Genomic DNA, 25,575 nt, shown 5'->3' on the forward strand with positions numbered 1-25,575 from the left:
AACTTTTTTTTTTCAAGTGAGAAAAATCTCAGCTCAGAAGTTTTTGGTAACTCAGTTAAGGAAACATAATTCAGCAGAGACTCAAAGTTAAATATGTTTCAGCGAGATCTCTACTTTCCCACTTATTCACAACATTACTCAATAAAAAACACTCACATACATACACAAACATACACTCGTGACTATGCATGCACATACATACACAAAAAAGTATGCACAAACGTATTCATGCACACACATGTGTACACATACATACATATCACACACGTGTATGCTCATGAATGCATGAACACATACACTCACAGGAGCATGCACAATACAGAAACCTTCTGAAAGTATGGCACTATGGCTTACAAAGAGCTCTAATAGAGTCTTCCTCTGTAGTGCAGGCAGGTCTTGAAATCACAGTGATCTTTCTGCCTCTGCCTTTCAAGTGCTTTGATCATGTGGCTTGACTTAAGTAAACTCCTTAATAAAATTTCAGTGGCTAAGTTCCTGTCCTGTTCCATGTTTTCCCCCTCTTCCGATGTCCATCCTGTTTGTCTTTCTGAGTGAGGATTGAGCATCTTACCCAGGGTTCTCCTTCTTGATTAGCTTCTTTAGGTGTTAGATTTCGGTGTTTAGATTTTATAACTTTTATCCTATATTGTATGTCTAACACCCACTTATAAGTGAGTATATACCATACATATCATTCGGCTTCTGGGACACCTCACTCAGGAGGGCCATTGAATGACTCTACCCAGCAAGGTATCGAAGCAGAAGCTCAGACTTAGCCAAACTTTGGGCAGAGAGCAGGGAATCTTATAAAAGAAGTGGGAGATAGTAAGACCTGGAGAGGAGAGAAGCTCCACAAGGAGAGCAACAGATCCAAAAAGTTTGTGCACAGGGGTCTTTTCTGAGATTGATACTCCAACCAAGGACCATGCATGGAGATAACCTAGAACCCTTAGAACCCCTGCGTAGATGTAGCCCATGGCAGTTCAGTATACAAGTGAATTCCGTAGTAAAGGGAACTCTGTCTCTGATATGAACTGATTGGCCTGCTCTTTGATCACCTCCCCCTGAGTGGGGAGGAGCCATACAAGGACACAGAGGAAGACAATGCAGCCAGTCCTGATGAGAACTGATAGACCAGGGTCAGAAGGAAGGGGAGGAAGACCTCCCCTATCAGTGGACTTGGGGACGGGGACGGGAGGAGATGAGGGAGGGAGGGTGAGTTTAGGAAGGGTGAGCGAGAGGCTACATTTGGGATACAAAGTGAATAAACTGTAATTATTAAAAGAATAATTTTTTTTAAAAAGTAAAAAATTCAGTGGAGAGAACTACTTAGTAAATAATTAGTGACTTATTGCCATTAAGAGACTAAGTATTTGGAAAGGAATCAGGACTGACTGACTTGATTTCTTAATATCAATAGATGCCAAGTTTTTACAATTTTCCAAAAGGGTAGATAATTTTCAGCAGCTATTCACACATAGCCTATAAGCTTTTGATTTATTTTCTTATAGGCATTGTTAAGAAAAGCATCAGATGGAAGGAGAGGAGGACCTTCCCTAGCAGTGGACTTGGAAAGGGACATGGGAGGAGAAGAGGGAGGGAGGGTAGGATTGGGAGGGAATGAGGGAGGAGGATACAGCTGGATACAAAGTGAATAAACTGTAATTAATATATATAAATAAAAATTAATAAAAAGAAAAGCATCCAACACATTAGGAATGAGACAAAAGCATTCAATGACTGCCGGATAAGATGATAGATATTTCAGTCTCATAACCAATTTATACTTCTGTGATTCCTCCAAACCCAGGGTTCTTAAGAAGTACAACTCCTGTGGAAAAACCAAGTAGTATTTTGGCCGTATGTGTGTGTGTGTATGTATATATATATATATATATATATATATATATATATATATATGTATACATATATGTGTGTGTGTATATATACACACACACACACACATACATACATATATACTTTTTAGATCACTATTGTATTTTTTAAACCACTAAAGAAATTTAGAGTATGGGAGAAAAATAACCAGTGGGAAACAGCGGGAAATGCGTAGGATGACAACAAAGACCCTTATGCATTCTAACACGAAGCACATGTTGTACTTTCTACCATGGAAACTGTAACATGATTCAATTTCAAATGAAATACATAGAAAAGAGCAACTGTATTTCTTAAAACTATTTCATTTCTTTATTCTAGATGCATTTTACTAGTTTGTTTTGTGTTTGAGTGTTTTGCATGTAGGTCTGTGCACTACATGCATTCCTGGTGTCAGAGGTCAGAAGAGGATGTTGGTTCCCTGGAAATAGTTATTGAGGGCTGGGAAAAGCCTTATAGGTGCTTGGAGTTGAACAGAAACCCTTTGCAAGAGCAACTGTGCTTAACTATTGTACTATCTCTCAAGCCCTTAGTAATATACTACTACTACTAATAATAATAATGATAATATTGAAAAAATAAAACAATTTAATCAGAGAACCAGCCACAGATCCCAAGGAGTCAAAACAAGGAAGTTATACAGCACAAGAAAGAACCCCAGATCTGTTTAAAACATTAGTTCCTCCCACAAGAAACAGACATGCAAAATCATGTGACACTGGAGTGTAAGTAAGATAATTTCTGATCACAGTAGGGTATTTGAAGATAAGCTTTTGATCAAAGTTTCTAATAAACTACAACCTTCTTACATGTCCTGGAATACTCATCAAATTTTCCTCAGCGGCTGGGAGGAAGGGAGTAAAGGAAAGGCAGAAAATAAAGAGGAACTAATATTTTATTTTGTCTACTGAAGGTTAGTTTATAATCCTCATCGATTGATGAAGCTGGCACTGCCCAACTGCCAAACACAGCAGGGAACACTTCTCGGAAAGCATCAGGGCAAATTATTTGATGGACAGTGTCAGTAGTACAGAAAAAATAAAATGACAGAGAGAAGCATTTAAGTGTAATTTTCATAAAATGATAATAATATGAAATGAGTTAGAACCATAGAGAGACGACAGACAAAACAACTGCTTACATAGACCCTCGCGCTGATTTGTAAATGAGAGGATAGGCAGAAATATAACTGCAGTTCCTCGCAACTTCATGCACAGAAAGCTTTTAGTTACCATGCATACATTACTGCTTGTTTTTTGACCTTGTGGCTTTACTGTATATTAAAGTCTTCAATGTTAACATTTACCCGTTTGTTAAAATGATCACACTTTTTGCTATTGTTTTGTTGTCCTTGTTATTTTTTTCTCTCTCCTCTGTTTATCCATGGCTGTCCTGGAGCTTACTCCGTAGGTCACAAAATCACAGAGATCTCCCTGGTTCTGCTGAGATCAAAGGCCAGCACCACCATGCCCTCTGAAGGGACAAAGAAATTTAAAAAATTCTCATTCTTCATTCCTCTTGCACTAGCATCGTTCTAGTAGTGGGAGAAGTTTAGAGCACAGTGGTGGAGCCTAAAATCACCATGGCAATAATCCTTTGGTAGCCATGTCCTCACAGAGTGGACCTGTTATGTTTTATTCTAAGTAGATATAAAACGACTTGCAGTTTTTACAAATCAGTTGCTGATACATGGGCTCCAGTTCTGGCGATTTTTGGTCTTAAAGTCCACTCTAATTTGAACTGTAGTTTTTGATTAGAGAAAACTTTGTTTTCAAGTGTAAGCAGGCATTTATAAATAACTATACAGTGAAAGCTGCAAATTCTTCCAAAGTAAGGCAAATGCCCACCCGAGGAGGTAGCAATTTACCAAGATCTAAGGGGGTAGAACAACCTAATGGAGAAACCTGCAGGGGTCTGGGGTTAATGCCCAAAGACAAGCTTGGGAGCTTTGACATTCTTACCAGGACTAACTTCTCAGGGTGAGGTAGCAATGGCAAGGGCCACTTCAAAGAACAGTAAGCACTGACAAATTTTTCAATAATTAAATTTTTAGAACAAAGGGCATTTCATGTACACCTTCACCACAGTAAGAGAACCACTTCTTAGCAGTTACAAGAAAGGAATATGCTCAGGAGCTAAAAGTAAATGATTGAATAAATAGTTACTTTCATGATAGTAAACTAATATACATCACATAAAGTCAAGGAAAATCATTCTCTCTAATAAATGGGTACAGTTTTCATCTTCGGGGAGTATTGTTCGCAGTCAGTTAAGCATTTAGTAGTTTTCTAAGATGAGGGAAAACACCAGGAGCTTCCCAAAATTCTCTAGATAAGTAAAAGTTGTCTTGCACAATAAGGAGTTCACTTGGGCCAAGAACAGCCCCACACTGTATTAGTGATGAAGGAAAAACATGGACTCAGATGATTGTCGAAATATTGGATTTTTTGTTTTGTTTTGTTTTGTTTTGTTTACCGTTAAGTAGTTTTAGATCTCTCTAGTGTCTCTAGCGTGGATTCTTCCCTATGGCCTTTATAAAGCAATCTTGGTGGCGACTTGGGGTTGGAAGTGGAGGAAGGATGATGCGATGGTTCAATGAGACTTAAATTCTATCCCTCCCTCTCTCTTTCATTCCTTATTCCTAAGGTTCTGATCTCTCTCTCTGATCACCTGGAATAGAACTCACTGAATCTCTACAGTGAGCCTGACCAGCAGCTGAAAAGTCGGCAGGTCTGATGCCGAACACCTGCCCTGCAGCTGCCTGAAGAGAGACTAACAGCTAAGCCATGACATTTTTTCTCTCCTTTTCTGTGGTTACAACTTCTTTCCACTTCCTCCTCTACCTCAGTTTTGTCCCCTTAATCACATTTTTACAGACACTCCAGCATTTCTTGAATGGTGGTATACACTGAGCATGGCCAGACCACAGAAATCCGGAGTGGGGATACCATTTCCAACATAGGTTCTAAAGTACTGCTATAAATGCTAAAGTTTGTCTTGACTCCGGGATGTTGGCTAATTACCCAAAATTAGCTTGAGGGAAAGGTTAATCTTTTTACTTAGCTAACATGGAAGCAGTAGTTATCCAGCTAGTCATGTCCCATGACAGCTTCCATTATTTCTTATCATTATCAAGAAAAAATGGGAGGGTTCTGTGGTGAAGAAAGGTCTCCATTATACAATTTAACTCATTAAGTATCTGGCTCTCTGTTATGAAATAGAGCATTCCTAAATAGGTTTTCAAATTTCATACAGAGCTGCTGTCATTATGGAGAATTTCTGTTTTATTTGTTCTCCAAGTCACCCACTGAGCTGTTTTTAGTCATCAGAAAGAAACTCTCATCTTAAAAAACAAAAAAGAAAAAAAGAAAAGAAAAAGGAAAAAGAAAAAAAAAACAAGATAAAATAAGTAAAAAGGGGGAAAAACTGTAGTAATTAGATCTCACTTGTGGACACCTGAGTTGAGGAGAAATGATGGAAAGTGTAGGAGTGGATTTGTGTTGTTTTGTTTTGTTTCCATTAATTTTAGAACCTAGTTGAGCCAGGTGATGTTGGGTGCCGGCCACAGACCACAGCTCCCTTCAGACTGCACAGCTCCTGTTCTTTTATTGCCTGTGAAACAGGTTTGCTTTATCGATAAAAAAGGAAACATATTGAAATAAATGCAAAAAATTCCATTTGCCTGTAAAGCTCAAGTTTTCTTTGTATTTTTTTTCCAAAAGAAACAGCTCATCAGATTAGATTGTTCAGCTGTATAGTTCTTACCTTTTAAGGAACTCAAGACACCTGAGCAAATTCTTCTCAAGAAAAAATTGATACATACTATAACTAATAAAACTTCTACTCTCAAGGAATCTAACATAAGTTGAGGAGGGAAAAGAATGCAGGCACTAGAAATTGTTGAGACTTGGCCTATTTGGGATATGCCTGGTATCTCTGTGGAGAGTGAATTTGGTTCCACATTTACCTTCTCCCACCCACAGCTCTGCTGTCATTAATGCCACCATCCTCCCTGCACCGCGTGTATTCAGTGTAAACACTTGGTTCTTTGTCTTAAACTGGTAATTATTACAGTTCATAAAATTATTGCCGCATAAAATCCCAACAATGTAGTCTTTTGTTTGAGAACTGTACACAATCTCTTCTCACACCAGGAGGCAAGCATTTTGGTCACGGGGCGCAAGAGGTGGATTGTAGCACCTCTATCTGAACAGCGTGGCACATAGCACTCCTCAGTCTCACAGCAAGTTCCTTCTCTTCCCAAGTGTACTCATGCTGTGTCCTGCCGCTGTCTCTGAATACTTTCCATTCTTCCCTATCTATGCAACTACTGCTACACCTGGAGCTCCTTTAACACTCTTTCTGACTTCTGGAATCTCTTTTGGTTAATGGTTTTGTCTGTACTTTACACTAGCACACTTAATGGTAAATTTAATGTGAATTTAATCTATGCCTGATATCCTATTCCTATGAATGCTACAGATTTTGTTTCTATATATCATCCTCCCTCAGTATATGATATTTTCAGTGGCCAGCTAAGGTATTTATCATTTCTCTGTGACTCTTAGTAACACCAAGTATTTATTTCTCCTATAAAACACAGTCAAGATGTATCTGTAAGAATGAAAGTGTACATTCAGAAAAGAAACAAACAGGAGGCCAAGAGCTACATTTTGAAATCAGTTTGTTTGAAGATGAATGTGGACTCATTTTGGCAAGTGTGTCTGTCTTTGCCGGGTGTGGCACAGTTGGGATAAAGGAGAGCCGGTTCTGCCTAAGTAATTATAGGTCAGGTTAAATATGGAGCTTGGGGTGTGGGGTGATGTGGGTGGGGCCTGTGTTTTTATGAGCAAAATAAGATCTGTGAAGTAGACCCAAGTTTCAGAGATAATTTGTTTGTGTTGTAAAGGACAATTATATATATATGGTTTAGGATTATAATAGTCTTGATGACCTCACTCTTTGAAGGAGCCTTCCTAACGTTCATTGGAAGTCTGTTTAGTGGACTACGCTAGAAAAAAATAATTAATTTCAGAGATGAAAGAAATGCTAGCCCACTGTTTTCCAAATTTTTCAGACAATTGAGACCTCTCAGATTTTTCTTTAAAACAATCTGCATACAAGAAATAAAATAAACACATAAAATGTTCAACAATCAGTGGGCCCTTTCTCAAAGCAATATATTACATGACCAACCAGAGCCCACAAATAAACTACTGGTAACAGATTAAGAAAAAATGGTGATCTTTTAATTTCTGTAATAATATTGTGACAAATAAGCAAAGACTTATTTTAATTGTAAAGATTTCTCTTTTCTCTGGAAAATATGTTACAACTGTCTTCTTTTCTCACATAACCTAGGCTCTGCCATGTTTTCCCATAAACATTAACCAAATTGCAAGAAAAAAAACATGTTGGTATTTTGCTACTCAGATGACTTTTGTAGCTTTTCATTTAAACCATGGGTGGATTTTTTTCTTCTTCTTAATGGAGAACTCATGGTTAATGTGGGTTAGCCTCTCCCAGAAAGAAAAGAATCAAGTCATGATTTGCCATTTACCATGTTCAAAATGTTTGAAAAGAACACTAGAGGATGTTTGCCACAAGAATGGAGAAAGTAGAAAGTAGTAGAGATTTGGATTTGAACATCTGGGAGCAAAGAGAACTGGACTTCTAAGAAGGGAAAAGGCTACATCATAAGAAGATCCAGTCAGACGGACAGTAGTAACTGCAAGGCTGTAGTTTCTGTACCACGGTTACCTGGGAAGTCTTGAAGAAACAGTTGTGCCTGAACTTGATTTTCATAAATACACAGCAGGTGTTTGGGTTGATTTTTCCTATTGCTTTGCTGCCAGAATTGACAAAGTAATTGGAGCCTTGGTTTCAGTCTACCAAGAGAGGTTTTGTTTTGCTTTGCTTCACCAGGTTGAAAACCTGACTGTAACCTGGGCTGGGTTCATTTCCGCTCCTCCCCCACCCCCAGCTCTGCCTTTCTTTGATTTATTTTTGTTTTAAAAAGGGTCCTACTGTGTATAGTAGGCAGTCCTAGAACCTAGCCTGGCAAACATTGCAATTATAGACAGGAGCTGACAGATCTGGCTCTGCTAGTTTGCTTTTGTTGTGTTGCTGCTGAGTCCACAAAATAAATAAATAAATAAATAAATAAATAAAATTATAGTCACTTATTGGTGTGTGTGTCTGTGCGCGCGCGCACGCGCGCACGTGTGTGTGTGTGTGTGTGTGTGTGTGTGTGTGTGTGAGAGAGAGAGAGAGAGAGAGAGAGAGAGAGAGAGAGAGAGCACATGCTCTGTGTACCACGGTGCACAAGTAGAAGGCAGAGGACAATTCAGTTTACACTTTTTACAATGCGTGTCCTGGAGATTAAACTCAAGCAATCAGGCTTGAAGGTGAGTGCTCTTAACTTTATTTACCAGCTGAGACTTTCTGCAGGCCCTGTAAATGTATTCTTAAGTTTTCTGAGACTGCATGAACACTTAACTGTAAGAGCACATTAAGAAACTCAAGGTCAGGCACTTTCAGACCAAATGCACTCTGTCAACCCTATACAGCTGTCCTTCTGAATCACCATGTCAAGAAATTTCTCTGAATGTTTCAAGCAACGAAGACATGACTATCTTAAAAATTAAGTGAGTCAGTAGAGTGTAAATGAATTATTTCGCTGAAATGTGTATGAACTTTCACCCTAGCATTTTACCAGTGAAGGCTGAGGCTGGTCTTTTTGGAGCTGGAAGGAAACATTGTTTCTGTGTTTCCTTCATCTATGCTTTTGACCAGAAAGATCTTAAAGGGAGACAAAGGGGGCAAGCAGCATGTGAAATCCTGGACTTCCGTTTCTTAAAACTACCTGCTACCATTTATGTAGGTTTGTAGTTACACCAAATATACCACACCAGTCTTCTTCTGACTTATATAACTAACAATTACACACGTTCTGTGAATCAACGTAGATTGCTGGTCATAGTTAGAAAATGGAAACAAAAATAGAATGGGTTAAAAACTGATATTTCAGCAGGAAGCATTCCAATGACAGGAAGTTCTATTTGTACCAGGAAGAAAGCAAAACTGTCACCTCCGTGCTGTATAATTTACATTAGGAAACCTGGAATGTAATAGGTCTTTTGTAGAGAGCATTGCCGGAAACAAAACCCTATAGACAGTAAATGTCAATGACATAGGAATGTGAACGGCACAGGGCTTCAGAGTCCGGTCTGACCACCTGGTGAAAGAGCGCATGGGTAACCAGGACTAAAGGGTAGCTGCAAGCCTCAGTTTCCTCATGTAAGATGGAGAAGGACTGCTGTGATAATCACATTAATTAACACAGAACTCAGAGTGCAGGGCGTCTGAAGTACTCAATAAACAGTGTTTATCTCTTTAGGCAAAAGTGTGTGTGCACAGAGATACACCACAAGCCAGAAAGCTAATTACTCGGCTCCTCCAAACAGGAGATAAACAGTCACCAAGGTAGATTTGTCTGTGGAATGTATAATTTTATATTTTTTATTAATTTTAATTTTTTATATTAATCACAGGTTATTTACTTTGCATCCCAGCTCTAGTCCCCTCCTTCATTCCCTCCCAATCCCATCTTCCCTCCCTCATCTGCTGTCCCTTTCCAAGTCCACTGATAGAGGAGGTCCTTATCCCCTTCCATCTGACCCTAGCTTATCAGGTCTCATCAGAACTGGCTGCAATGTCCTCTTCTATGGCCTATCAAGACTGTTCCTCCCTTGGGGAGGGGGTGGGGAGGTAAAGGAGCCAGTTGTTGAGTTCATGTCAGAAATAGTTCCTGTTCCCCTTACTAAGGTAGCCCACTTGGTTACTGAGCTACCATGGGCTACATCCAAGCAGAGGTCCTAGGTTATATCCTTACATGGTCCTTGGTTAGAGAAACAGTCTCATAGATGGCCCCTGTGCCCTGATATATTTTGTCCTGTGGAGCTCCTGTCCTTTGTAGGTCATACTAACTCTCCTTTCTTTCATATGATTCCCTGTACTCTGCCGAAAGTTTGGTTAGGAGTCTCTGCATCTGCTTTGATACACTGCTAGGTAGAGTCTTTCAGAGGCGATAGAATCTATAATTTTAAATGCCAGTATTATTTAATAAAACTAAAGGAAAATTTTATACTTTGTTCCATACCTACATAAAAAGCTGGTATACTTTAAATGTATGTATCTCAATTGTAGTTTCCAGGTACAGAATTTCCTTCCAGCTTGCTTTTATCTCTGTCTCTTTCTCTCTCTGTCTCTCTCTTTGTCTTTCTCTGTCTCTCTCTGTCTCTGTCTCTCTCTCTGTCTCTCTCTCTCTCTCTATTTCTCCCCTCTCTCTTTTTTCTTCCCAGGCAGAAACGACTTGTAATTGAATCACATCCTCCTCAACCCTAGCTACCTACTGCTTATCTCAGTATAATAACCAAACAAAAACTATGCTTCACTTTGCTTAGTCGATGCCTTCCCAAAGTTGCTTTCCCAGTATGCACTTCTATTCTTGTGCTTTCCATTCTCTTTTTTAGGAGGAAGAGAATAGACTGACACACTCCATTGGAAGCACACAGCTAAGCTTCTTTTATACCTAGGAATTCGTGAAGTATGTGAGACAGTACACCTTCAAGGAAAGGAACGGTACACAGCGTCTCTGAGAGTGCACAGGAATTCTTTATGTGTTGCAAAGAATGACATGCAAAATATTATACAAGCTCTTATAGTGAGGGCACAGGACTCACTAAGTGAGCACTGGCCATAAATAACCAGTTAGTCTATGCTCTGAATTCAGACATAAAAAAGCCTAGTTTTTTAAAGCTGAAATGCTTCTTTGTTCTCAGGGCATTGCTAGCAACATAACAGGCTCTTAGTAAATATTCCCTGACAGAGATACACACAAAATATGATAAAGGAAAAGAGAGATTATGATTTTATTCATGATCTGTCCCATTAATTCTTGGAAAGAGGTATTTATGGATGCTAATATAAGGATAAGGGTTGTTCAGTCAACGAAAACAAAAAGACAGAGGAAATATAAAGGCATACATCCACAGGGAGGCTTGAGGAACTTGGATTAACCATGTGCCCTCGAACTGTGTCCCTGTCAGTTTCAGGTTTCCAACTTAACCCTAGTGGTATTCTTGTTCACCTGGAGGCTGCTGACTAAACCCAGTACTACTCTAAGACTAGACACTAAGTAAATGCAAAAGGAACTTAACTTGGATGGTTAAGAGAAACAAAGTTTTCTTTGTGGAAAATAAACTCGTGGATGACAGTGTGTGTAGAAGTTGTTGGTTGAGAAGCATGTGGTCTCAGGATTCTTTTCAATTAGAAGAACAAAAGAGAATCACAGTTCTGTCCATGTGCTGTCCTTGCCATAGCCCTTCTAGTCTGAAGCTGGGGTGGGGCATTCTTCATTCCCTCTTCTCCTTCTATCTTTCCTTTTATTTCTTCTGTTACAGTTACTTGTATTTCCATTCATAGTAATTTCTCCTGTTATCAATGTGTAAGTTTTCCCTATGAATCCTGAGTTTGTGGTAAGAATAAAAACTGCCCATGGTTAACGTTTTTCCATGTGCCTAGATATTAAACAGTAACTGATGCACAAATTCCATTCAAAATATATTTGAAAAATAAGTTTAGTCAACATGCTCAAGGTATAAATACTGTTATGTAGAATAATATTCTTTTATTTATTTGGTTTCTAGGGAAACATTTTCAACAAAAATCTAAGAACTACATGTGTTAGTTAAATTTATATAGAGAACATTCTGAGGACAACATACATAAAGTATATAGTGAAATTTATAGCATATATTTTAAATAAAAATCATAAGAATACAGTACAGGAAGAAATGAAAGTATAAGATTTTAAAGATTTTATGACCTCTTATTGTACTTTTTTTTCTAAAACTCACAGTATACTACTGCTAAAAATGAACACAATTGTCTATTTTTTCCTCCAATTACAGCCTGTATAGTTTTCATTCAAAAGTATAAGCTATAATTTTAAGAAGAGAGCGCAAAGTCAGGAACACATAATATTCAGGCGCTCAGCTTAAAAATAATAATGCCAACAATGAGACTCGCTTGGTTCTCAATGCGCAGGAAGTGCTATCTCGTCCGATTTGAGGAAACGTCCGCAGCAAGCTATTGGGCTCTTTTATGATTAGTTTCCAAAGTACGGCCTGAAATTACAATTCACACAAAGTGAAAAACCAAGAGGATAAAAATCAATCGTGTTTATGACTTTTTTTTCCTCTTTGTCAGTGTCAATCACTGCTTTCCAATCTTCCTATTCATGTTGTCAGCTACAATCTTTATATGGATCGAAATAACCTTTAAAATTACGATAATTTTAGAGTAAATTGTTTTTACTTATATTGAATGTCTACATTTTAAATCTATTGTCTAATTTTATTTATTTGTCTGTTTATTTATTTGTTTTTAGTTATTCAAGGTAATGTTTTTTCTGTGTAGTGCTGGCTGTCCTGTAACTTGCTCCTAGACCAGGCTGGCCTTCAACTCTACCTGCCTCTGCCTCCACAGTGCTCGGTTTAAAGGCCTGTGCCTCCATGTCTGCTTCCATTTCCTGATTTTAAATATCAGTACATAGGAAGACATCTTTAAAGCTACATAAAATAATAAAAGCTTTAGCAAATTTCCAGATTCTTTCAACATGAAAATTGAGGCAGAGCGGTTCCTGTGTCACCTAATTCATTTCCTAAGAAGGATTAAAGTGGACATTTCCCGTTTTTATTTAGGTGATTGGCTCACTGAATAAGTTTCTCTCATGGAACTAACAGGGGTTTTGTCCTTGAAAATAATTTATATATATATATATATATATATATATATTCATTTTAGATTTAATAATATTTTGATGCATCATTCGAGGTAAATATTCCTTCCTGCTTGTAACAATACAAAGTCCATTCATTCTTTAAATTTTATTTTTAATTTATACGTTCACTTGACATCCGACCATAGCCTCCTCCCTCCTCTCCTCCTGGTTCCGCCCCCTATCCCGCTTCCCCCTAGCCATGCTCCCTTTTCCATTTAGAAAAAGGGAGCCCCAGCCTCAGCACTTCCATATCGGGATGGAGCTCATCCCTGAGGCCAGGCAAGCCAGACCCTTTATGCGGGAGTGATTGAAAAGTAGGCAACAGAACCCATGTCCTAGACAGCACCTGCTCAGCTAACTAGCGAACACACGTGAAGATCAAGCTGCCCATCAGTTACATATGTGTAGTGGACCTAGGTCCATTCCATGCATGGGGCTTGCAGAGACAGAAACACCAACTGAAGAACATAGTCAACACTTTTGATTTTTAATTTCTTCTTCTTCTTCTTCTTCTTCTTCTTCTTATTATTATTATTATCATTTATTACAATTTATTCATTTGTATCCCGGCTGTGGCCCCTTCCCTCATCTCCTCCCAATCTCACCCTACTTCCCTCTTCCTCTCCTGTGCCCCTTCCCTAGTCCACTGAGAGAAACACATACTCATCTTCCATCTAACCCTAGCCCATCATGTCTCATCAAGACTAGTTGCATTGTCTTCCTCTGTGGCCTGGAAAGGCTGCACCCCTTAGGGGGCGGTGCCTGCCACTGAGTTCATGTCAGAGACAGCACCTGTTCCCCTTTGTTTCCCTTACTTGGGACCCCTTGGAGACTAAGTCTATGGGCTTCATCTGAGCTGGGGTTTTAGATCCTTTCCGTGCATGGTCCCTGTTTGGGGTATCATTCTCTTCACGGCCCCCAGGGCTGTTTTGTTTTGTTTTGTTTTGTTTTTGCTCTGTTGGTCTCTGTTTGGAGCTCCTGTCCCATCTGGTTCTTTCTATCTTTGGGCAGAATGCATAGTCAACTCTTAACTACTAAGTGGAGCCACTGTGTCCAAGCTGATGGAGAATTGATGCTGAACAGTCTACCAGCTACAAGACAGAGCTGCTCAACTAACCTGATGAGTCTGTGGGTGATACTCTACTTCTATCTTCTCTTGAAATTTGGAAACAGAAAAATGTGTGCTTATTCAATCATTTTCTCCCTTCTTTCAACAAAGCACAAACGAAACATCTTAAATGTGTTTGTATTTATTCCTACGCAAATATTGCTAAAGTTTCCTTGCTTTCTGTCTGTGAAGGAGAGTTGGGATCACAGCAGGTCTCTGTGCTCGTGGCTGGAGCCCCGCTCAGGGCTGGCGACATGCACCCACCGGTCTGTGGGACAGAGTTCTGGTAGTGTGTCTAAAGCCACTTACAGAAGTGCAGTTTTAATCATTCTTACATACTTCAAGAATCATCCTTTCTAACAGAAATGAGAGGCATGCTCATTGCAGACTCTTTCGGTGCATTCTTTATCACAATTTGCTTCAAAAAGGAGGAAGCAATACCTAGTGAACCTCTTCTGTCCACACGACATTCATTTCAAGGAAACAAAACTTTTTGTTTTAATGGTTCCTACTAATTTGATGAAAATTTCAAACTCCCAGTTAATTCGAATTAATAGCCTTATCAAGAATATCATTGTCAGAAGAATACAGCATTTAAGCGTAAAACAAAACAAAACAAAACAAAAAAAGTACTACTCCACAGTGTAGAGGCACCACGTGCAGGGCACAGCGGACAAACATGTGTTCCCAGCACTCTGGCAGGCAGAGGAAGGCGGACTCTGTGTGTTCCAGGCCAGCGTGGTGTAGTAAGCAAGTCCAGGACAGCCAAGGCCACACAGAGAAACCCTGTCTGAACCACACACACCCCCACACCACCAACAACAAACATTTTAAAGGCAACACATTAAACCTACAATGAAACAGTTCATGGATATCAAATCCTGTTCACAAAACAATGATAGCTATCCTTGATGAATATTTGGAGACATCAAAAGAGGTTGCTTTTGCCCTGAACACTTTTATGGAAAAGTGTAACATTCTTTTTTAATTTAGTAGAGACATTTAAGTATGTAGGTCTCCAAGCTTGAAAGAGTAAGAAGTAATTTAGGTAGTGATTCAGACAGTGTAGTTCTTGCTTTGCGATAATATATGCTAACTGGAGACACGGGTTCTGCAATTACTTGTAGCCTACCTACACTCCTTAGGTAAGCTGGTAGCAGTCAGCGATCCACAATGAAACCCTTTGATTTTAACAGCTCTTGACCTGGAGAGGACAGGAGCTCCACAAGGACCAAATATATCTGGCACAGGCAGGGATCTCTTCTGAGACTGCTTCTCCAACCAAGGACCATACATGGACATAACCTAGAACCCCTGCTCGGATGTAGCCCTTGGCAGCTCAGTATCCAAGTGGTTAACCTAGTAAGGGGAACAGAGACTATATCTGACATGAACTCAGTGGATTGTCTATCCTTGATAGAGCACAGAGGGGGACATTGCAGCCAGTCCTGAAGAGACCTTATAAGCTAGGGCCAAATGGAAGGGGAGGAGGACTTCCCCTATCAGTGGATTTAGAGAGGGGCAGGGAGGACATGAGGGAGGGTGGGATTAGGAGGGAATGAAGAAGGGGGCTACAGCTGAGATACAAAGTAAATAAACTGTAATTAATATAAAAATAAAATTTAATTTAAAAAGCTATTATCATTAAAAACCAAGCAGCTCTTGTTTGGAAAGTCTGAGGAGTTTTAAAGTTGGTGGTCTGAAACAGCAGGCCATGTTAAAGAAGGGTAGGTTAGCCACTTAAGTCATGTTGTATGTGCTGAAAATTAACTAACCTGAAAAATCCCAGACGGGCATTTTCAGCTGCTGAAATAGTTTTAGATGAAAATTGCCAGCCCAGCCAGATAAAGTTATGTATTTGTAATAATTTGACCAGAAATACTTATGGATTTAGGAAAACTTCTCTTTGTTTTACTTTATCCTCTATCTCTTTCTTCCTTTCTTCCCACTCATTTCAGTTTTTTTTTTGTCTTGCTTGCACATGCTAGTTACTCTCTCACTGAATCTATATCCTGATACATCCCTCACTCACCCCTTTTAAAAGTCTGCTTTAACTTCTTCAAAACTTCAGCCTCACTAGGCAGCACCTCTCTTGAGAGCTAACAGCTTAAATTTCCATGAAAAGTAATTTTACATCTCATCTATGATCTATGAAGAAAACAGTTTTCGGAAGGAGTAAAGGCTTGAAAAATATTTTAATACTCTGGTCAAACAAAAGCAAAGCATTTTTTTGTTTGTTTAAGTTTTACAGAAACTATATAGAAAAATAACAACACTTACAGAGGTCCTAAATCAAATGGACCTAATAGATGTCTATAGAACCTTTCACCCAAACACAAAAGAGTGTATATCTTCTCAACACCTCATGGAACCGTCTCCAAAACTGACTATATAGTCAGGCACAAATCAAGCCTCAACAGATACAAGAAGTTTGAAATAGTCCCTTGTATCATTTTAGACCACCATAAGTCTAAAACTACACCTGAACAACAACAGAAATAACAAAAAGCCTATACATGCATGGAAACTGAACAATTTTCTACTCAAGATTTTTTTCTTTATTAATTAATTCAGTTTACAATTCCTTCATAGATCTCTCTCTCCTCTCCTCCCAACCCTACCCTCCCTCCTGCATCACCTCTTTCCTGTTCCTCAGAATAGGGGAGGCCTCCTACCCAGTTCATCTCTTTATCTAAGAACTGAGTTCCTCTTCTTCCCTGTGGCCTGGTAGGGAGGTCCCATCAGGAGGAAGTGATCAAAAAGCATATTAACAACTCACTGCAATTTGTAAGAAAATGGAAGAAACAAATTTCATGTTCGTTAATTTAAAATATACCATATAATTATAGTTGTGAAAATATAAATTATTGAATTAATAGATTTGCATTATTTCATTAATGCAAAATACTTTATCTCCCAGTTTTGAGTTAGGCTTGATAAATATGAATATAAATTCAAGAAAATAGTTAAATTTTATTATTTCATATTAATCACATACACTTACAGTAAAAATGAATGTATTTTAAAGATTACTGATAAATATAAAGCAAATTTTGAGAATCATGTTTAAATATAAAACAACTACAACGAACAATTGCTAAATTTAAAGCAACAGGAGGTAAACTAATATACATTTTTACGGATTTAAAAGCACCATCCAAGTCCTTTGTACAAAGAAATACAAGCATATATATGAATTAAAGATAGATAAGCACTCAAGCAAAATTTTTATCAGTAGCACTGTGGATTCCCTCACTTTTGCAGGAAGTGGATCTTCAGCAAAGGAATAGAAAGCACTTTTCTGGGCACTTACTATTATTAAGCAAATCATTAACCACAGCCATTCAAAATGCAGAGCTGTGGAAACCAGTCCCAACTGCTATTTCTACAAAATAACTGCACCCGAGACTCAGGGAACATTGAGGAAGAGGAGGCAGTGAGCTTGCAAGAGCTAGGGAGTTTGCTGCGAGAATTTTTCTCCATGATTTTTCTCCTAGGAAAGTCAGAAGCTACACGCATAAGGTCTCACAGACGTGAGTGCCTAAACCTAAGCTGGACAGAGACAACAGCAGTAGGCATTCTAACGTGGCTGGGGGAAGAGCACCAGGTCTCTACACTGTACAAAGAACTGCACTGAACAATGAACCCTGAAGACGGGAGAAATAGTTTTTCTTAAGGAATACAAATTGGTTATCAAATACCAATGGTCTAGCCTGAAAACATACATACGAGTAATATTATATAAACTAAGCAAGCTGTATTATGTATTTTAGAATATATATTGTTCAATATATGTATTCAATTATTCAATATATATATATTTAAATATATTATATATATATATATATATATTGAAAAAAATGAGGCCATGACTTGAAAGAGATAAAGGAAGAGTATAAGGGTGAGTCTGGAGAGGGAAAAGAGAAAAAGGAAATGATCTGATTATATAATAATCTCAAAAATTTAAGAAAAGTGAATGCCAGCCCCTGACACTATAAACGATCCTCTGCTAAGCCTCCAGACAGGAGCCTGTCATAGATGTCCTCTGTGATGCTCTACTCACCAGAACCTCAAAAAAGATGCTAAATCTCACAGCCAAACCTTGGTCAATGAGTAGAGAGTCTTGGGAAATAGTGAGAGGAACGAGAAAAGGAGCAGGAAGTAACAGGAGCTCCACAAGTAAAACAACAGAGACAACTAAGCGGAGCCCGAGGGTTTGCTGAGACTGAAGCATCAACCAAGGACCATGTATGAACTGGACCTAGGTGCCCTACAAAGATGGAGCAGATGGGCAGCTTAGGCTTCGAGGGGGTCCTCTAGTAAGGGAAGTGGGGACCGCATGGGACAGGGACTCACTTGCTAGTTTTTAGATTACTTTCCCCTGGCAGCTGCCTTGAGAGGCCACAGGAGAAGAGGGCATGTTCAGGCCTGATGCAACTTGATGAGCTGGGGTGGATTCTTTTTTCTGAGGAAAAGGGGAGGGGCAAAGAGAAAAAGTCTGGGAGGGGACAAAGAAAGGGGCTACAAGGATGTAATGTGAATAAAATAAATAAATGAGAATAATTAGAAAAGTGTTTAAAAAAGAAGTAGAATAAATCATGGATCTAAGTAGTTCATCTATAAAATGAAAAGAGAAAGGACTATAAATTGCCAGCATGGAACTTCACGTCAGTCATTCAGTCACAAACATCTAATACTATTGTTAACTTTGCCTCTAAAGCTCTGATTCAGCATGCCCACTGCTTCTATCAAACTGCAAGACCAGAAATGTATCCCATTCTGTTGAAGGCCCTTACATGGGTAAATAAGGAAAACAAAGTGCGGTAAGCTCTCAAAAAATATTAATTACTACTCCTAAGAACAAATCATCTGTCAATTTCTCCTGTCAATTTCTTGCCACAAATTAGACATTCCACAGTGAAAACAAACAACTGTCCATAGAGTAGCCTCTGAACCCACCATTCCTGTGACAATGCAGTGTTCAGATAATTCAGTGTTAGTAGAAGACAGAATAGTTTTCAAAGCCCATTAACTGGGAGAAACACAGGACTATGCACTCATTCCAAGTGATATGAAAAGGCAACGGAAGCAGTCGGCTTTTGTCTGTCAAGCAACACAAGTCGAGGCATAAAGGCACTAATCAGTGGTTTCATTTTCTGTCAGTTAAGATTAGTAACTGCATTTTTGTAAAGTGCAGTTTTATAAAGAGTAAAATATACCAGGTAAGCATTATAAATGAGATGATATACGGAAAGTGTGTGTGTGTGTTGTATATCACCAGATTCAAAAGAAATATGAATACTCAAAAGGTTCAAGAAAATAGATTGGTTTAATTGTTAGATGTATTGTTTCAGATGAAGTAGATCCATGCCCCAAACAATGGAGCATTATTGGTTACCAGCAGTTTAGTTTTGTGGCCCACAACAGTTTCAGTAGTGTCTTTGTGCTTGTCAAGAACATGTCCATTCTGTTTTCATCCCGAAAGTACGGCAATGAGCTCTACATTCTCATCTTCTCATGGCAGATACATGATGAAATTGTAGGACAAGGAGTGGCTTGACTTATTTGAACTGTGATGGTACATACCTTCTTCTACAAGATGGCTACTGCTGGTGGTAGCCTAGCCAAGCTCTTGCCAAGTCCCCCCAAGTAGAGAAAACTGGGGAAAAAAACAGCAAGATAAATAGTAATATGCATTCAAGTCTGTCGCTGAAGTCTTAGATGTAAATATGTATTTCACTAATATAAAATGATTACTAGATTCTTTCTACCTTCAATTAGAAACACCAAAAATGGATGAGTATCTTCATGTACACATAAATATACAGATACCTACATCACAACTTTTTATATAATGTGCAGGTTAAACATTTAAAGCAGAATTTAAAGCAGAATTTCCTCTACAGGTTTTTATTTGCTTTGAACTTTAAGTATGACTGGTTGCCATAATCCTACTGTGCTTTTGTAAGCCTATCTAATTAATTTTATTAAGATAATAACTGAAACTCCTTACTTTAAAAGAGTAATGTCAATAAAATAGAATTTTATAAATGTTCCCATCTCAGAAATGAGACATAATTGTATTCATTTTGTAAAGGAGTATTTGTGAGAAAAAATATCTCAGGAGACCTATGGATCAACAAACATTCAATGTCAAGATATGAGTTAAATTTTCAAGAAATAGTTATATCTTCTTTTTTCCCTTAGGTCACATGTCTCATTAATAGATGATTTAGTTGTATCAACCTTAATATTTTTTAATTCTCTATTCAAATAAAAATTCAATGTAAATTTATTTTTTACACACTAATTTTAATTTTAAAAAATCAGCAGAGTTTTTTTGTCTCATTGTTGTCCCGCTTTTATTTTCTACATAAAATAAATTTATACAACTTGAATTGAGCTTCACATGGATAGTGGAAAAGTTTGACATGCATCTATCATGTCTAAGAAAATGTGGAGAAAAATTAGATGCAAAAAATAAAAAACACTTTGAGTAACTCATATGTGAAAGATTCAATTCTATTCTCTCTTAACTAATGTCTCAAGTTTTCATATTTTTATTCTTTTCTGTACATGAAAGTTATTTGAGAGTACATTTTTTATCCTTCCCTCATCTTATTTTATCCAAATAAAAAGGCATATATGATGTCATTGTGATTGTGCTATTTAGCATGACTATATTTTACAATTATTTCTCCAAATATCTTTCTGATCCATGCAATTACAACTTCATTTTAAATATCTGATTTTTACTGCATCAATCCCTATGCTCTTTTTACTTAGATGCAGACATGTCCAATATGCATTTGGGAACTGCTTTTATTATTTTTTTATTTTTTATATTTTTGTAGTTAAGGATCAAAATGCCCCCGGTTTTGGACTTCATTTCACACTACTTAAATAATGTGTGCATAAATTATTGGAAGCTTAATATGGGCTACTATTTATTCCATTTTCAAGTCAGGAAATGGAACACAGAGTGGATAGAATCTCCATCAACAGTGAAAACAAAGAAATTCAACCCAAGCACTTTACTTTCCTGTGAAATTATTCAATCATTAAGTCTTTCATCTCTCAATTTCTCTATACTTAGAACTCATGTTAAAAAAATGGAAGGTCTCAATTTTTTATTCAAAATAGAGAGACTAATAAATACCAATCACTTACTGAAATAGGGAAAATGCACAAACTAATGTTGTCACCTAGTTAAGATAAAATGCAAGATAACGTTCACTTGAGGTTTCACTTGAGTTTAACTATCAACAAAATAAATCCCAAAGAGCCATAATAATAATAACAAAACTTATCTATGCAGATTGCCAATTGATAGGATTTCATGAATATATTGGAAGAAAGTAATCTATACATTACAATGGTAATATTCTATGCAACTGCTGGAATGGTGCTTCGATAGGACTTAGTCATGGCATAGGCACTGTTACAATTGCTGCTGGTTGATCATTTCTCTTTTCCCAAGACTACCCAGCAAATACCTGGTTACAGCTTTTATACATACTTCTTCCTAAAAAAGACAAATTATAACTGATCACATAAGACAAAATAATTAACAACCCTAACAGGAAGATTCAAGAAAACCCAGAAAATAGTTCATCATTTTAATGAGTAATGGTGCTGTATATATTACATATTTTTTAGCCCATACCAGTTTGAAATCACACAGTTATTTTAATAAACACTTGGCTTTAAAAATAAATAAATTCATATCAATAAAATTCTCCTTTTAGTACCCCTCAATTTATGAGCAACTTTTAAAAAACAGTCTCATTATAAATCTCATAAATAAACTTTAATTGAAAGCAAAAGCTAAATGCATATTAAATTATAAGTGAAATGCCTGACTTATATCTTTGGAAACGCTAGTAGATTGTACACATGACTCAGAACTTAAGTTTGGACCCACCTGCCTTTGGTAATCTAGTGCTGTGAGAACCATGTAATAAATTCAAGAAAACAACTCCTCTTATTACAATAAAAAGTCACACAGTTTTGAAAAACTTCTCTTTTAGGTGTATTGTTCTGCTGAATTATATGCATGAAAATTAAATCAATAAGGAAATATAGTTATGTATAAAGTATAGCTCATTGTGTGTTAGTTACTTTCATTTTTTCATCACTTCACAATTTTCTTTTTCTCATTTATTTATTATATTCACTTTACATCCTTGTATCCTCTTTACCCCTCCTTTCCCAGTCCCACTCACTCTTCATACCCTCTTCCCCCCTTTTCCTCAGAAAAGCGGAGCTCCCTTTCCCATCCACCCCAGCTCATCAAGTTGCATCAGGACTGAACATGTCCTCTTCCCCTGTGGCCTCCAGGGGAAAGTGATCTAAAAGCTAGCAAGTGAGTCCCTGTCTGACACAGTCCCCACTTCCCTTACTAGAAGACCCCCATGAATGAAGCCTAACCTGTCCATCTGCTACATCATTGTAGGTGGCCTAGGTCCAGTTCCTGCATGGTCCTCGGTTGATGCTTCAGTGTCAGTAAACCCCTCTGGGCCCTGCTTAGTTGGCATGGTTGATTTTCTTGTGGCACTCCTGTTACTTCCTGGCCCTTTTCTCTTTCCTTTTACTATTCCCCAAGACTCCCTATGCTAAGGAGAACAAGGGAGAGAGGAGATAAAGCCTGAAGAGAAAAGAGAAACTGAGGGTGGGATTATCTCTGTGACAAGCTGGAGACCTGAGTCAGGGAAGGTTCCTGGGAGGGTGTGAGGGGGAGTCAATCAGAGACCGCTGGTAGCCGAGCCCATAGAGACTGATGAGGACATTCTCTAAATAGACTAGTCCTCTAGCAAATGACAAGGAATACCAACCCGCCCACAAAAACGTCAACCCAAATTTTACCCTGCCTCTAAGATGTACAGGGATAAAGATGGAGCAGACATTGAGGGAATGCCCAATTGATGCCTAGCCCAACCAGGGACCCACCCCATGGGAGAGTGCCAACCCCTGACACTATGAATGATACTCTGCTAAGCCTGCTGACAGGAGCCTGACAGAGTTTTCCCCTAAGAGGATCTACCCAGCATCCCCTCAAAATAAATACTGAGACTCAGAGCCAAATACTGCTAGATGAATAATTTTATTTTTAAATATTCTTTAATTAGTAAGGAAAGAATTCGAATTTTTCCATTCTAATGAAAACTTCAAAACTGGTCATTTGTATGAAATACATGAATTGCTTTTTGTTAGTTAAGTTAGAGACATGTTAAAAAATTTCTTACAAGGGAAAAGGTTAAGTGTAATATATTTTATATGGTGCTGGCCAAAAAGTGTTAATTTCACAGATAAACCATTTTGTAATTCAGGTTCAAATAATTTACTGTGTCAAAATATTACTAGAATTTTAAAATGCTTTGCCAAAAATGCAAAAATATAATTTACGATAAATGTACTATGCTCTTCCCCAAACTAAAATGGACTCATTAAAGATAATATTGCATAAAATACATTAGTATTTCTGAGGTTTCTCTTTACATTTTTAAAGTTCATAAATTCATAAAAATACACTTAGGTGTTTTTTATACTGTCCTATTGCATTAGCACTATTCGGTCAACTTCGAAGGCAATCCAAGGAGCTGCTTGATGTGTAGTTGATATGATTTATGGCCACACAGCACTGAATAACTATGCTATGTATTTTAGACAGTGTATCAATCCACTTAACCATATGAGACACCATGGCTTTCTCTCCCCACTCAGGACTTCTAATTTTCTTTGCTCCCCCTTCAGCTGCTTGTCTTATTCTGTAAAATACAAGCACTCTAATGTCATTAGGCAACTGCACTGAAAACATTCTAAGCTCTTTCTTTTATTGTTCTTTGCACGCACATGTCATTTGTTCTGCTTGGCTTTATTCTACCTTCTCCTCTCTTCTCCCACACACAAAGACTCCCTTCCTGTCGTCAGCTTCTGAAAGCTAATTAGAATTTTCTTAACTTAAAGTGCCTCAAAACCTATTCCAATTACTTGAGTCCTGATTCTTTCTCTCACTTATCCTAAAGCCAAATCATGTGGATATTACCTCCTAACCTAGAATTATCCACCTGAATGTTCAGAAAGAGCTTGCATTATATTTTGGGTTTTTGACATTTTATTTATTCATTCATTTATTTATTTATTTATTACAATTTACCTTTATTTTAATTTATAGGATAAGCCAGTATTTCAGTGTACTAGAACAAGATACCATATAGCTATATAACAGGAGACACTGACAAACCCTGTATAATTCATATCTTTAAAGACATACCCAATACAATCATTTTTATTTGATAATCAACTGAAAAATAAGAAAATGTCATTAGAATTATTGTGCTCTATTGGGGGGAAATGTAGTCTAAAACACCTCCCCAAAACTATCACCCTACCCAGCCTCATATATATGTGGAGATAGATTGGCCTTGTCTTTTGTTATTGTTGAATTTTCTACTATCTTCTTTAAAGTGTTAAAATACCAAACTTTAATCTCCATTTATTTGTTGCTTTGAAAATAATTTCTTACATTATGTCTGTTACTTCAACTCACTATCTTTTCACATAGCATACTTCATAAAGAACACACACACACACACACACACACACACCACAAAGCATTAAAACCTGAACAATGTGCAGTACTCTCTTCTAAGGATGTTCACCCTCCCCTTCAATTAGCTGATATCCTACTGCAATCAGCTAATGCATCTGTGCAAACAGTTTTCTTTACAAGATGTTCTGTTTATTCAGTCGACGTCTGCTGTGCTGATTAGAGGGGACAGACAAGCATAAATAATGACGGCTATGTCTGCTCAATGTTTGTTTGAAATCTTTGGAAACCATCTCTGTTTTGTTTGCTATAAACTCAAAGAGAAGGGGGCTGCATTCCAAAGTGTCCAGAGGTAAACAGTGGCATCAACAAGTTCTTTGTTAGGCAGTTCATGATTCTAGGTTGAGTGTCATGTTCGTTGTTTTTTTTTTTTTTTTCTTACAAGTTTCACATCTAGAGGGAAAAAAAAAGTTGCTTGTAGATTACAAAGAATCTTTACTTTTTCGAACTTTGCTAAGAGTCCACCATCTTCTGTGTTCTTCCAGAAGAGCAGCTTGCCATGCAACTTAGCTGTGTTTCATTTCTCGTGTACAAAAATATTTATCTGCTTTCACATTTCACGCCGCTGATTCACGCTGTAGGCATGCAGAGATGCAAAGAAAGCATCAGATGAAAAGTAGGAACTTTACTTTTCAGCATCCTAATGCAGTAACATTTACTCCAGTCTAAGACTGAGGAAATTATCTCACAGTTCTCTCACAAGATAATGACTTTGGAAAATAATTCTATCTTCCTCCCGTCTTTTTTCCTTCCTTCCTTCCTTCCTTCCTTCCTTCCTTCCTTCCTTCCTTCCGTCTTTCCTTTCTTCCTTCCGTCCTTCTTTCCTTCCTTCTTTCCTTTTTCTTCCTCAGCTAATTTTCAAAGAAGAAAATTTTCATAATCTCTTCCAGGCAAAAAAAAAATTAAGATTCTCTGTGAATAGTTTATATTTTATACATTAATGACTAGAAAATAATCAAACAAATTACTTTTGTAAGTCATCTGTTGCAGTTTTTGTTATCATCATTTATATCATAGTAGAGGAATAGCTCAAGTCTATAGATAACAAAGTGAGTAGCAGGTCCACACAAGAAAATCACTGGCTTTCTATTGCCAGTGACAGATCTAGTGAGTAAA

At 37.7% G+C, this 25,575-nt stretch overlaps 1 protein-coding gene across 10 annotated transcripts in view; it reads right to left on the reverse strand.

Moving 5' to 3' along the window:
* The window catches only part of Pcdh7 (protocadherin 7), a 441,342-nt gene that overhangs the window by 165,364 nt on the left and 250,403 nt on the right, over positions 1–25,575 (reverse strand). For 3 of the 10 annotated variants that reach the window (XM_060365304.1, XM_060365307.1, XM_060365302.1), the window contains one exon: positions 24,807–25,034. The exons of 6 other annotated variants lie outside the window; for them this stretch is intronic. Coding sequence is in view for 2 of the 4 variants with exons in the window: in XM_060365307.1 (XP_060221290.1) it covers positions 25,030–25,034 (5 nt within the window). In the remaining 2 variants the exon portion in view is untranslated. Of the gene's footprint in view, positions 1–19,436; positions 19,510–24,806; positions 25,035–25,575 lie in introns of those variants that run through there. One more of the 10 variants, XM_060365306.1, reaches the window with a different exon arrangement.

Source organism: Meriones unguiculatus, chromosome 12 (genome assembly GCF_030254825.1).
Source record: "Meriones unguiculatus strain TT.TT164.6M chromosome 12, Bangor_MerUng_6.1, whole genome shotgun sequence".
NCBI classification, from domain to species: Eukaryota; Metazoa; Chordata; class Mammalia; order Rodentia; family Muridae; genus Meriones; species Meriones unguiculatus.